We start from the raw sequence: 14799 nt of genomic DNA, 5'->3' as shown, positions 1-14799 counted from the left end.
TATACTCAAGTGAATTGGGCATCTTCAAGAGGGGAGTATTATAAACAGTATTTTCCAAGTTGGTTAGTTATTTCTATGTAGAGTCCCTTTTACATGGACTATCTCTTCAGGTTGGTATTTCATAGAATACTGTAACCTCACAAATTTTACTTTCTTCAGATGGTGAAATTTACCACTGTCGTTGAAGCTGGTCTTTCTGAAAAGGCAGTGGGGTCCTGTAAGGGATCCTGAGATGGTCCAATGTAGGGCAGGTCAAGAAGAGAGCCCGGTTGGCATCTGAATACAAAGATGGAAAGATAGTTTCTTTTATTTAAATATAGTCTGTGCTGATCTAATCTATGATCTTAGATGTCAAAATATAATTACCCTTTGGGGAGGGGAATAGGTAGAGACAAAGGGAACATTTGTGTATTGATAATTTTCTTGATTTGGGTACCAGTTATAATCTTCACCAGGAAAATTCATCATGCTGAATGCTTCTGGTTTGTGCTCTTTTCTATATATATATCTATATATCTATATATATATAGATATATATATATATGTTGTATTTCAGTAAAAGTTTACTTTAAAAATATCCTCTGCATTGAACAATTTTAATATTGTATCTTTGTCAGATAATACTTTTTCTCAAATAACCTTGATGAAAAATACTCCTGGATATTAAATTCTATAGGTTAGGTTGACTATAGAGAACAGTACAGACCAACCAAACTCTGCAATGAAGTTATTACTGGGAATTGCTAGGTGACTATGTTGTTACATATCAGTTATAGATTGCCTGTAAACTTTAGGAGACTGTGTCCTGAATGATAGCCATTTGTCTGCTTAAACACTAAGTGTTTTTGAGGTTCGTTTTCTTGTTTGATTTTATCCAGAGGACAGATGATTGCAATATTTGGACAAGCACTTGCTCTGTACGCAGTGGTAACAGTCATTCCAGGATGGAGTTTCACAGATGAGAACCATGATGCCAACCTAATTCTCATTCTCTCTTTTTTGTTTTTTTGATTTTTTTTTTATTGTTCAGTTACATTTGTCCCCATTTTTCCCCATGTTGCTCTTCCCTGCCCCATCCATCCCCTGCTTCCAAACACAATCCCCACCCCATTGTCCTTGTCCATAGGTCCTTTGTACATGTTCCCCTTCTTTCCCTCACTGTCCCCTTCCCCCTGCCCCTCTGGTCACTGTCAGTTCTTTATTTCCATGTCTCTGGTTATTTTTGCTCGTTTGTTTGTTTTTGTGATTAGGTTCCACTTATAGAAGAGATCATACGATATTTGTCTTTTACTGCTTGGCTTATTTCACTCAGCATAATACACTCCAATTCCATCCATGCTGCCGCAAAGGGTAGACATTCCTTTCCACTGCATAGTATTCCGTTGTGTATACACACCACAGTTTTTTGATCCATTCATTTACTGATGGGCACCTAAGGCTGTTTCCAGCACTTGGCTATTGTACATAACATTGCTATGAACATTGGGGTGCATAGATTCTTTTGAATTGGTGTTTCAGGATTCTTAGGGTACAATCCCAGCAATGGAATCACTGGGTCAAAAGGCAGATCTATTTTTAATTTTTTGAGGAAACTCCATACTGTTTCCCACAGTGACTGCACCAGTCTGCATTCCCTCCAACAGTGCACTAGGGTTCGCTTTTCTCAACAACCTCACCAGCACTTTTTGTTTGTTGATTTGTTAATAATGGCCATTCTGAATAATTATCATTCTTTCAGTAGAATGAATGATAATCTTTTATTTCCTCTCTCAAATCTTCAAATATCTCCTCTTGATATTCTGAAATTTCAGTGATGTGCCTTTTTGTGGTTTATTTTCTATTATTAATTGCTTGGCCTTAGGAGAATCTTCTCAATATAAAAATATATTCTTTAACTGGTGAGTTTTCTTCTGTTATGTCTTTGACTATTTCTATCCCTCTATTAATTTTCCCAAAATATCCGGTGAGCCTTGGTTTGTCCATTCATATTTAAGAAAAGGTCTGGTTGGATTACTGTAGAAAACTGGCATGGGTTGGTTTGTGGTTGGTTTCTCCACAGGTCTTTCCCTTTTATACTCTGAAAAGGACCATTAAGTTGGTAGGCTTCACTTTAGGTAGGGTATGCAGCTAGGCAGCAAGAGGTCAGATTTACAACCCCCAACCCTGAATAAGAGGACTGTTCCTGGGTGGCCAACATCCCATACGTGGTTGAAGTCCTGCCCAGATAGGTCTTTCGGTTTCTTTCCATAGCAATGCTCCGTTTTTATACTCGGGACAAATGGTTCCATATTTTGGGTATGGGCACTGGCAACAGTATGCAGGCGGCCCATTCTTTATAGTTTCTTTAATTAAGTACCCTGAATGCTGCCTCCCTTACCTGGCAACTCTGAGTGTGACGCCTTGCTGAGACTCTGCAAACCAGAGTGGCTCTCTACTCTGCCACAGCCTTTTCATGGTCCTTCTACTTTTACCTGTTAATATATTTGCATCTATTTTTTGACTTCCAGAATTTGTCAAAATCCCTTGTCTATTTATACACTCCTCCCACCCTGGTTGTTTATGTCTCAGATATATTCCCATGTAAATTGTTGCTGACATTTCAGGGAGTTCTAGAAAATGAGAGGAGGAAAACATGTATGTGCCCACCATCCTCAACTAAAAGTCGGATGCAGTCTTGCAGTAAGCCAGTCTGTCCCTTGAACACTTAAAACAACTAGCAAAGACAGTGCTCACCACTTATTGACACTGTATATTAAGAAAATTCTATTATCAGCTCTGGCCGGAGTGAATTGAGCACGAGCCTGCAAGCCAGAGGGTCACTGGTTCTGTTGCTGGTTAGGGCCCACGCTGGGGTTGTGTACCAGGTCCCTGATTGGGGGTGTGCAAGAGGGAACCAACTGCTGTTTCTCTCCTGCTCTTCCTCTTTCCTCTTGCCTCTAAAAATAAATAAAATATTTTTAAAAAAGAGAATTCTATTCAAAACAACACAATAAAATTATTTTATCTATTTAATTAAAAATATTAATTAAATGCTTTAAATAATAGAAATTATTGCATTTCAGTGTTAAATATAAATGATTATGTAGTAAATATATTTATATAATATATAATAAATATAAAAAAGTATATTATAAATATAAATGACAAATTATTTGCCTCTATTATACTAAATATGAGAAACTTTTCCTAACTGAATGTGTTCACATGGATATGTCCTATTAACAGATTTTAATGCCTTCATTTTGTATGCCATCTAAGCATCAACCCCTGGGTCCTTGAAATATAAGCAGTTAACTGTAAGATCAACTCTCTGAGTCAGAGATGGGACTTAAACAGCAAAGATGAGGGTAGAGGGCTGGCACTTCTGGCTACTAAAGATCTCTCAAACTCTGGTTTTCCAGAGCATCCCTGTGCCCATGAATGTCTGGAAAACCACTCCTCATTGGGAATTTCTTGGCCACAAAGACTTGCCTTCTACCAGGAATAGTGTTTTTTTTTTCCTTTACAAATCTTCAAGAAAAGTTTTCCTAGGTATGCTATGAGGTGTAGAGTATAATACTGGTATGCTCTTGTATGAGTGCATGCAAATCTGCATTTCAAGTATACCTGTGGTGTGGACTCCTTGGAGTATTTTTCTATTATTATTTTAGAGAGAGGGAAAGAGAAAGAGAGGGAGAGAAACATTGATATGAGAGAGGAACATCAATGGTTTACCTCTCATACATGCTCTGACCAGGACAAACTCACAACCCAGGCATGTGCCCCGACTGGGAATAGAACCCACAACCTTTCTCCTTGTGGGATGACACTCAGCCAACTGAGCCACACTAGCCAGGGCTGGAGTATTTTTTATTGCTTGTATTGGTGGACAAACTTGAGAATCTAAGTTTAGAGAAATTGCCCAGATGATTTTTATTTTACTATAGAATGTTTAATAACAAACTGTATTATTAAAAGTTTAAAAACTATTTTTTAATACTCTTTTATTTTCATTTTGATACTTTCAACAGTATTCCTATTGGTCTTATAGAACAGCATTGTATATACAATCTAAATTCTACGAGTAGAGATTAAAATTGTCAAGTGACAGGGTTTAGGTCCTTATTAACATTGAAAGTCCAAGACTAGATCCCTAATTGAGACAGAAGGACTTCCGGCTAGGTTGTGCATTCACTACTTGATGCTAGACGTGCTGTTTAACCTGTGCTCTTAGCTAAAATTACTTTAGTTTGTTAGACATTAAACTGAGGTATGTTGTCATGCAATTCAAATCAGCCTTAATCTTCATTTAAAAGGTAATAGTTACTGTTTCTTAACCTCTGTCAAACAAGAGGAGAACATTTTGGTGATAATGTGGACTTTGTATTATAGTACGAATTCTGTAATTAGAGCTTAGTACATGTTTGTTGAATTAAATAGGACATCGGTAGTTTCACTTATCTTTTATCATCTTAAGCAACCCACTTATCTTATGCATGACTTCTGGTTCACTCATTGCTATAAAGATTATTATTCCATGTGGTCAAGGATGATTACAGTCCAGAGTTACTGTTCCAGAGCTTTGTCCTCAGTCTTCTAGGTCATTTTGTACCTGTGTCCCACCGGTTGTGGTGAAGGTGAGTTTATTGAATTAAGCACTGTGTAAATGTTAAACCACAAGAGGAACGGAGTATTGAAGTTTCCTGGTTAAACAGGATCATTAGCATTTAGTATGAAGAGGGCGGAGGAATTTTATCTCTTCTGTTATAAACATCTTGAAAGCAGGGATCAGATTTATTGAGTTTATATTCCTTAACAAATTTGATACCCAAATTTACCAATTACTAACATTTTGCCACATACTTCATTGTGTATTTTCTATAACAAGAACATGCTCATATCAAAATCAAGAAATTTAGCATTTTGATATAGTACCATTATATAATATTTCACATTCTTTATGGTTCATATTTCATTTTTTCCTGTTGGCTCATTAATGTTTTTTGTAGCAATTTTTCTCCTAGTCTAGGATCATACATTGAGTCTAGGTGTGTGTCTCTATAGTCCCCTTTGATCTGAAACAATCTTCTGCCTTTCTCCGTCCTTCAGAACATTGGTATTTTTGATGAATACAGCATAGTTATGTTGTAAACAGCTTTATATCAGCACAAAATATCAATTAAGTTTTTTTTTTATAATCTTCATCAAGGACATGCTTATTGATTTTAGAGAGAGGGAAAGGAAAGGGAGGGAGGGAGAGAGAAAGAAACATTGATGTGAGAGAGAAACACTGATCAGATGCCTCTTACATGTGTCCCAACTAGGGACCGAGCCTGCAACCTCAGCATATGCCCCAATCAGGAATTGAAGCCGTGATCTTTCGGTTTATGGGACCATGCTCCAACCAACCAAGCCACACCAGCCCAGTCTCAGTCAAGTTCAAAAAAATAAAACTATTGAACATATTTGGGAGAATACCTTTCTTTCAAAAAGTTCAACATGGGAAAGAAATGTATTTTTTTAGAAGAAAAGAATGTGCTTTAACTTAGACTTTTATTTAAATCACAGTTGTGCCACTTAACTAGCTTTGTAACATGGGGCAAGTCATCTCACTGACTGTCAATTTCCTCAGCTCTAAAAGGGAATAGGTAAAATGATGGCATTAAGAAATGAGCTAATGTGCCCTGGCTGGTGTGGCTTAGTGGATTGAGGGCCGGCCTGAAAACTGAAAAATCCCCGGTTTGATTCCCGTCAAGGCACATGCCTGGGTTGCAGGCCAGGTCCCTGGTTGGGGGTGTGGAAGAGGCAACCGATTGATGTATCTCTTGGACATCGATGTTTCTCTCGCTCCCTTCCCCTCTCTCTAAAAATAAATAAATCATTTAAAAAAGAAATGAGATAATATATGCAGGCTTAGAGCAGCACATAATGTGTATACAGTGCATGGTAATTAATACTCACTTTAATATAACTTCCAAGTTGTGAGAAGATGACTGCTCTTGCCCTGTTCGAAGGTTAAATACTTCTCTAACTCTAATCCGTAAAAGACAGTGGAGAAAAAGTCAGACTCAGAGCATGAAAGTCTGGAAATCAGTTAGTTGCCACATTTTATTCTTTCCTTGGATTTACACGTTGCATTGTCATAGTGCTATAGATCTTCCTACCAAGGGTACGGAGGTCCCTCTGAATTTTTGCTGTCAACATTCAAGCTCTGTGGTGTTTGATACTTTACATGTGCTGTTCATTCTCCAAACTTAATAACTAAGTACGAAATGGTAATGTTCAAGGAATCATTTACAGGGACAACTGAGTATTTACTCGTCAGTGGTTTATTGATGTAACCTGTGAGCCAATTCACTGGAACGTGGCATAGTTAAATCTGGCTTCTTCCACTTCTAACTTGGTACAAGAAACACTTGGCAGCTATTAAAGTGCTATTCTTTGCAGTTATTTGGTGTATTTTGCCACAGAAGTAAATTCCAGGAGGTAATTTCCTTGCTAGGTTGTACTCTTGCATGACCGAAGGAGTTCATACTAAGGGCCAGTGGTCTCTAACTCAAGTCATTCTCTTGGCAGCCGGGAAGATTTCCAGCGGATTCCAGAACTTGCCATCAATCCATTGGGCGACCGGATCATCAATGCCTTTTTTCCAGAGGGGTGAGTCCCTGTAGTTATTGGGCTTCTTTCTGAGGCTAATCTGGAATAATGACCTTGGTTGGGTCATCTCAGACCATGATCCTCCTGATTATATTGGACATCCCTAACTTGGTCATATCTAGAATATGTCTTCTACCCTCGTCCCATTTTAAACTTCAAATAGGTATATGAGCCCATCTTCAAAATTCTGTTCTTAATAACTTTATCTTTGATATAAAACTAAACTCTTTAAAAATTTTATTTCGCTCTTACCAGTGTGCCTCAGTGGGTTGGTTGGGCATCGTCCTCTGGCAAACCAACAGGTTGCCGGCTCGATTTCTGGTCAGGGCACGTGCCTGGGATGCAGGTCTGGTCCCCAGTTGGGGGTGTACAGGAGGCAACTAACTGATCGATGGTTCTCTTGCTCGCTCTCCCTCTCTTCCCCTCTCTCTAAAAATAAATAAAAATCTTTAAAAAACTTTATTTGGAAATTACTTCAAATTTACAGAAAGTTGCAAATATTGAAAATAATACAAAGGATACCTGTATATCTTTTACCAAGACACATCTGTTGTTAAAGTGTTGCCTCATTTGCATGTGCTTTATGTCTCTCAGATCGAGCAATAAAAATATAATCAAGACACATACATAATAATAATTTTCTAGTAGCCATATTTGAAAAGTAAAAGTGAACAAAGCTAATCCATAAGTGAATAAAGTTAAATTAACTTTAGCAATATATATTTTATTTAACCCAGTATATTCAAAGTATCATTTAATATGTAATCAATATTTTTAAATTACTAATGTATCTTAATATTTTTTAAAAGATTTTATTTATTATTAGGGAGAAGGAAGGGGTGGGGGTGGGGGAGTGAGAGAAACATCAATCAGTTAGTTGCCTCCTGCACACCCCCAGCTGGGGGCCTGACCTGCAGCCCAGGCGTGTGCCCTGACCAGCAATCAGACCAACGACCCTTTGGTTCGCAGGCTGCCACTCAATCCACTGAGCCACACCAGCCAGGGCTTAACATTCTTTTTCCAAATGTCTTTCATCCAGTGTGCTATAATAATAAAATAAAATAGCAGGTATTTTATTCTCTTTTCCAGCTTTCTTGAGATATGGTTGACATATAAAATTGTGTAAGTTTGAAGTGTACAACATAGTGATTTTATAGATGTATATATTGCAAAATGATTACCATAATAATATTAGTTATTGAGGTTATCCATCACCTCACAGAGTTAACTATTTGTGGTGAGGACTTTTATAATCTCTCATAACAACTTTCAAATATATATATACAGTATTGTTAACTATAGTCACCATGCTGTACATTAGATCCCCAGAACTTACTCATCTTTTAACTAGAAGTTTTACTCTTTGGCCACTTTAACCCATTTCTCCCATTCTCTATTTTATTCTAATATATTATGCATATTCCAACTGTATCAGTTCATTCAATAATCTTCTTTGTAGCACATTTCCTCCCCTCCTTCAGTACAGGGTTCAGTCTGGGTCAGTTGTCCTGTGTCTTTAGCCTCCTTTAATTTGGAACATTTGCACAGCCCTTTTTTTTTGTTTGTTTTGTTTTTTGTTAATGGCATTGACTAAGGATACAGTCATCCCCACCAGGCACACTTTCCCAAATAGGGCTGGGTTCATCTAATATGAAACTAGGCTTTTGATATGCTTCACTACTTAATGCATTGCCTTCAAGGTACTGAGTAAGTATTTATTGATTTGATTAGGTACCTTATCATGAATAAAGTTAATCATATAATTTTGTTTTAAGTAATCTCTGTAACAGTCTCTTCCTGGTTCTTGGTGGCTTAGATAACCCCAAGTTATGACCCCAAGTGCTTTAAGAAGTTATATGGTTACCAGTTCTTAATAGTCAGATCAAGTATCAGAGAGGACACTATCAGATAAAATGCCTGGAGAGGAAATTTTCTCTGAATTTGACAGCAAAGGAATTTACACGTTGAGAAGTTGGGTGCTCAGTAAATCTGAGTGACAGAAGAGAAGCACTACCAGCCAGTTTTATATGAAGACAGGAATATGAAGACCGAGACCTGCGCTTTTCAGATCCATGTTTGACCAAAGGAAATACCCTACCCTTCCTCATTTTCCCATCTCTCCCTGAACTGTCATTTGTTTCAGGTGTGGTTTTTCTACTTCCCCTTTTAGCACTTGCAGAGCATTGAACTTTCTCCAGAGAGAGCCTTCACAGCTATACTTTGTATTCAGATCTTTGCTATGAAAAGTAGACACAGTAGAGTCATCTTGCCAACTTTTTTCAGAATTCCACAGTCACGTTTGATTATTTGAAAAAGCAGCTTGTGGAAAACTGCTCTATAAGGCCAGACCTCCTTTGTTGTGACTATAGTATCACCTTACCTGCCATCCTACCCAGGGATCCGCTGCTAGATAGGCAGGTGTACATAAGGAAGCTGAGGCCAACACTGGGCTACACTGATAAGCTCTTAGCAGGCTGCACCTCTCTCTCTTGCCCTGTTTAATCAGTTATACATATTTGGCTTCCGGGTTTTTTGTTTTTTCTATAATCTTGTGCAGGTGGATTTTTTTTTTTTCTTAAAGAATGAGATTTGAAAGTGAAACATTGGTATTTAGTTACCTTTCACTGAGAGACATTATGGCAGTAACATATGTACTCATTAATCTGTTGTTCTGACATATAACTCAAATCTTATTTCATATTACTTGATTCTTCAGATCTTAGATTTTTTTCAAGATACCACTCCATTAGTAGTATAGCTACCTTGAAAAACTGAAGGTCATTCTTTTGAGTACAGTGGGCTCATGAGCTTTAAACTCTACCTTTAGAAGTTCTCTGACCTGGCACTTGAGAGACCTAACATACTGCATCTGTTCAATGGGATACACAAAGACTGGAATTTATTCTTAGCTAGCTATAGGAAGCAGGCAACTAACTGTTCTTCCCATGACTGCCCTAGATAAATAACTATGTCACATGGGACACTTTTATTTTTTTCTTTTACTTTTTTTGATATACTAAGATAACTTACTATTGTGCTTTATTTTACAGTCTCAAATCTTGGAGGGTATTAGCAATTTTTCCAATCATAGTTTTCCACTGTATCTTACTTAATTGTTTTATCATCATTTAATGGTTTTCTGGTCATTTTAAAAGATCTTCATTTATTAATTTTTAGAGAGAGGGGAAGGGAGGGAGAGAGAGAAGAAGAAAAACATTGGCATCAGTTGTCTCTTGCACACCTTTAACCAGGGGCCTGGCCCGTAACCCAGGCATGTCCCCTGACAGGGAATAGAAACAGTGACCTTTTGTTTTGCAGGACAATGCCCAACCTGCTGAACCACACAAACCAGGGCGCTGGTCATTTTTAAATGGTGTCAGCTGCTAGTTCCCATCCCAGGTGTGATTTTTGTCAAACTCTCTCACCGTGCTTCTCACTTCCCCCCTAAGTGGAAGAAATCAACGTGTCAGCAGGGTCAGTTTCTCTGAAGGACTCTCTCCTTGTTTCTTAGAAAGCTGCTTTCTCCCACTGTCTTTACGTGTTTGTCCCTCTGTATCGGGACATTCTTTTTTAATATTAAAGAACATTCTTCATTTATTCAAATTTTAAAATTATTTCTTAAAGGATTATTGAGTAGCCTGTGGCATGGTAACAGGATTCTCTCTAAAGGACCCAAAAAGCTTTATACATAAAAGGGTTTTTCAAAACATGATCATAAAAAATGGTGGTAGGAGGAGGAAATCTATCCAATTATGAGGAGAATAATAGAATCAGGATACAGACACGTAATTATGCAGGCATTTTAAATGTTTCAAAGTGTTTACATTGGTTGGAGACATGCTTAAAAGTTTTAGAAAGCAAGATGCAGTAGAAACAGACTCATACATACAGAGAATGGACTGATGGTCAACAGCGAAAGGGGATTGGGGGACTGGGTGAAACAGGTGAAGGGATGAAGAAGTACAAAATGTTAGTTACTAAATAGTCATGGGGATGTAAAGTACAGCACAGGGAATATAGCCAATAATATTGTAATAACTACAGGGTTGGGGAAAAGTAGGTTTACAGCTGTGAATATATGAAAACATAGAGTTTGTTCTTGTATTATTATTTATTAATTATATTATTTTCCATATGAACAACTGAAAACCTACTTTTGCCCCAACCTAGGTGTATGGTGCCTACCCAGTACTGAAAATATTGGGGGAAATACTTTGTATAGTATATGATTATCTAACCACTGTGCTGTACATGTCAAACAATACAAAATAATATTGAATGTAAACTGTAATTGAAAAAATGTAAAAATAAATAAGTAAGAAGCAAGATATAACATCACATATGCAATATATTCACAATTATCCAAACAGCATAGAAAAATTACTGGAAGAAAATAATATTAATAATGGTTATAATTGATTGTTAGAACTAGGAATGGTTTTTTTCTTTGTACTTTTTCCCCAAATTTCAAAAAATGTATTTATTGCTTTTATAACTAAAGGAACTTTATAATTGTTTAAAAGATTTTATTTATTTATTTTTAGAGTGAGGGGAAGGAAGGGAGAAAGAGAGGGAGAGAGAGAAAGAAAGAAACATCAATGTGTGAGAGAAACATCGATCAGTTGCTTCTCACATGCCCCCTGCTGAGGACCTGGCCCACAGCCCAGGCACTTGCCCTCACTAGGAATGGAGCTGGCAACCTTTTGGTTCACAGGCTAGTGCTCGATCCACTGAGCCACACCAGCCAGGGCTAAACTTTATTTTAAAAGCAGCTTTTCCATGCTATGCCTTAACCTTAAAATATCACTAGGTATATGTGACTGCAGGGCAGACATAGGCGGTGGCTGGGATTCACTGGGTTGAAATGAGCACCTTGGTGCTTGCTTCAGAATCTTAACACAGTGAGTTGGAATCCTGGCTTGTCTGCTAGCATAGCCCTGGAGCTACTCAAAATCCTCTTTGGGAAAACAGAGAAGTAAATTCAGTAGGTGACTCAGACCCTGTTAATCACTTACAAAGTGGGAAAAATGCTACCTACATCACAAGGTTTAGGTGATATTTCAATGAAGGTATTTTTATGAGCACAAAAGTATTGTACTGTGCATATGGAAAGATACTTCGTTAAATATATTGCCAGTATATTGAATTCATAAGAAATAATCACGCTGATTGACACAGTGCTGTTTGTTGTATTTCCCAATCAGAGAGGACCAGGTAAACTTCCGCGGATTCATGAGAACTTTGGCTCATTTCCGACCCATTGAAGATAATGAAAAGAGTAAAGACGTGAATGGACCAGAACCACTCAACAGCCGAAGCAACAAACTGCACTGTAAGGAAGTTAAAGTCTTCTACTTTAAAGTATTTGCTTTTCATTTCTTACAAATTATTTACTCATTGAGTTATTCAGCAAACATTTGTAAGAGCGTAGTGTTTAAGAGCTCAGACCCTGAAGCTAAATTGGCTGGGTTTAAATCTCAGCTCTGCCACTTTCTGACCATGTGACTTTGGGCAAGAAGGCCCACTGTGTGCCCGGCACTGTGGTAAGTGCTAGGGTGACAACAGTGAAGAAGACCCAGCCCCACCTGTAGGGAATAATGATGGTCCTCAGCCCATCTTAGAATTTGTTAGATATTAGATATGACTTAAGTAGGGCTGGACAACTGGGAGAGTGCAAGGTTTAATTTTTGTCCCCATGCCTTTTGCCTCCTTTCCTTGGATGTTTGTTAGATTTTCCTCTGTCCTTCTTGATTCAAATATGATATTGCCCAATCGCTTACAACACTTCCCCCAAGAAATTGCAATTTAATTTCTCTTTTCACTTAACACAAATCAAAATTGGAATTGAAATTGTATTGAATTGGTTGAATCCAAGCTTCTCTTCAAGGGTGCACAGTGGTATACAGATAGGTGTTTGAAAAGGCTTTTTAATATTGAAACAAATACAGATAACTTATAGACTACCAGGCCAAATTTACATACATTTGGAAAATGGTGCATAAAACTTAAACTTGTGACTTGTGACCCTTTGGCCACATTCCCAGCCTCCCTGTCTGTAGGATAGGAGTATGAGCTCACTCCTTTGTTCAGGAAAAGAGCTTAAGAAGTACTGAAATAAGTACAGTTATATAAGATATGGAAGATTTTTGAACCAAAATAATAAAATACCGCTTTTCTTTATTACAAGATAATGTACCTTAATATTAAGAACAGAACACTTAATGTAGAAGATGTAGAAGAAAATAGAACTCTAATGAATTGTGCCCAAATTTACTGTATACTGTGTTAGTGAATTCCAGTTGTTTCTTCAAGACTAAATACTGTTTGAGATAAAGCCTTATGTCTTGCATTGTAAGAGTTTTAGCATTGTATTTAGTACATGTTTGCCTGATTCTGACATTGGCGTAGTAGTAATTTTCTTATTCATTGTTTTCAGATGAGGAATTGATCAGGAATTGAAAAAGTAAGCTATCGCATAGAATCACAGAAAAGGATACATGGTTTACCATTTTATTGTGCCTAATATAGTTAAAAACACATACTGGCCAACCTTTTGATATAGGACCAAGGTTTGTTTTGTTCTAGTATAAGTCTGATGATGGCAGTTGTGTGACTTTTTTGTATAGCACACCTATAATGTATAGTCTAAGGTTTATGGTTGCAGTTTAAGTAGAAAGAGAGCTTAAAGATACTCCTAAAGCATTCTGAGACTAGAATCTTTTTAGGTGTTTACATTTTTTCCCCTTAATGTTTTATAGTTCTGCCGTACTTTAGCATGTTTTTTTCATTGACGTAATAATTTTGTCTTTTAGAAATAGTCTAATTTTCTTAGAAGCAATAACTTTTCACATATGTTTTAGTTTTTACAAAGTTATACAGTTTTACGGAAAGAATAAATAATACAAACAGTTTTAGGACTGTTGGCATACCCTGATTCTTAGTAAGCAACTCTTGATAAACAGGTGGAGTGGACACTCATGTAGCTTGTTCGCTACAAGTATACAGTGTGCCACCACATCAGTTAGAACAATTTGTAAAGGGGCAGAAGAGCACCCATGGGTCCAGTGAGTTAGTTAAGGAGAAGATAATAAGAGACAAATTTTATGTGCTATAAAACTATGCTTGTTTTCTGCTCTGCCTGGTGTGGCTCAGTGGCTTGAGCTTCTGGCCTGCAGACTGAAAGTTTGCTGGTTCAATTCCCAGTTAGACCACATGCCTGGATTGTGGGCCAGGTCCTTAGTTGGGGGTGTGAGAAAAACAGTCTGTGGATTCTCTTGCACATTAATGTTTTTTTCCCTCCCCCATCTCTAAAAATAAATAAATAAATATAATATTAAAATAACAACAACAACGCTTGTTTTCTAATCCAGGATAAGAGGAAACTTTCTAAAGGTTATCAGGCGTGACACAAACCTGTTAACTGAATTCCTTCTATAGCGTGGGTTCTACTTTCTCCAAGTCATGAGTTCCTTGGAAGTTGGTGAATCCTGTTGAGCCCATCTCAGAAAGTTTTGAATCATAAAATAAAATACATAGGATTATAAAGGAAACCAATTCTATTGAAATACAATGAACAAAATATTAAAACAACTTTGTGATGTAGTAATAGATGTGCTTCTTTATTGTATGTTCAGAACAGGATGTAACATGGGAGCCCTGAGCCTTTGAAACAGCTCTGCATCTTAAATGTGGCAGTGTTGACACAAACCTACACAGGTGATAAAATTGCAAGGGAACAATAGGCTAGAACACTTAACATTTATGAACCTGTATCACACCAGAAAAAGGTATACGGCAGAGCCCTTTCAGCTTTTCAGTGTTCTTATCTTCAGTAACTTTTCACTGAAGTTGTAATAAGCAAATATTGTGGGGGGGGGGGGTGCAAAAAAAAGGAATTATATCCTGGAGGGCAGGGCTTCCCCCGCTAGGTGAGTGTTCTAGGAACCCATCTGCATGAGTGTACCAGCTGGCATTGTTGTGAGAGGTTGCATTTGGATTCAGTGAAATTTTTTTAAAGACTTTCATCGCCTTTGCCCCTTTCATCATGGGTGATTTACAAGCGCAGCTGCCCACACTACACTGAGTGTTCAGCATTTTTTGACCAAAACGGCATGACCTCCATGCCCCACCCTCCCTATTCAACCAATCTCTCAATCACTCCCC

General features: G+C 37.5%; 1 protein-coding gene across 1 annotated transcript in view; it reads left to right on the top strand.

The window, feature by feature from the left end:
* CHP1 (calcineurin like EF-hand protein 1) overlaps positions 1 to 14799 on the top strand; it is a 39089-nt gene that overhangs the window by 10289 nt on the left and 14001 nt on the right. The window contains exons 3-4 of the mRNA XM_054565571.1: positions 6556 to 6636; positions 11841 to 11968. Of these exons, the coding sequence (XP_054421546.1) occupies positions 6556 to 6636; positions 11841 to 11968 (209 nt within the window). The remainder of the gene's footprint in view (positions 1 to 6555; positions 6637 to 11840; positions 11969 to 14799) is intronic.

The sequence above is a fragment of the Pteronotus mesoamericanus genome, unplaced genomic scaffold (assembly GCF_021234165.1).
Source record: "Pteronotus mesoamericanus isolate MK-2021 breed Mesoamerican mustached bat unplaced genomic scaffold, CSHL_Meso_final contig_164, whole genome shotgun sequence".
NCBI lineage: Eukaryota > Metazoa > Chordata > Mammalia > Chiroptera > Mormoopidae > Pteronotus > Pteronotus mesoamericanus.
The sequence above is the reverse complement of the archived record's forward strand: the minus strand, read 5'-3'. Positions and strand labels throughout refer to the sequence as shown.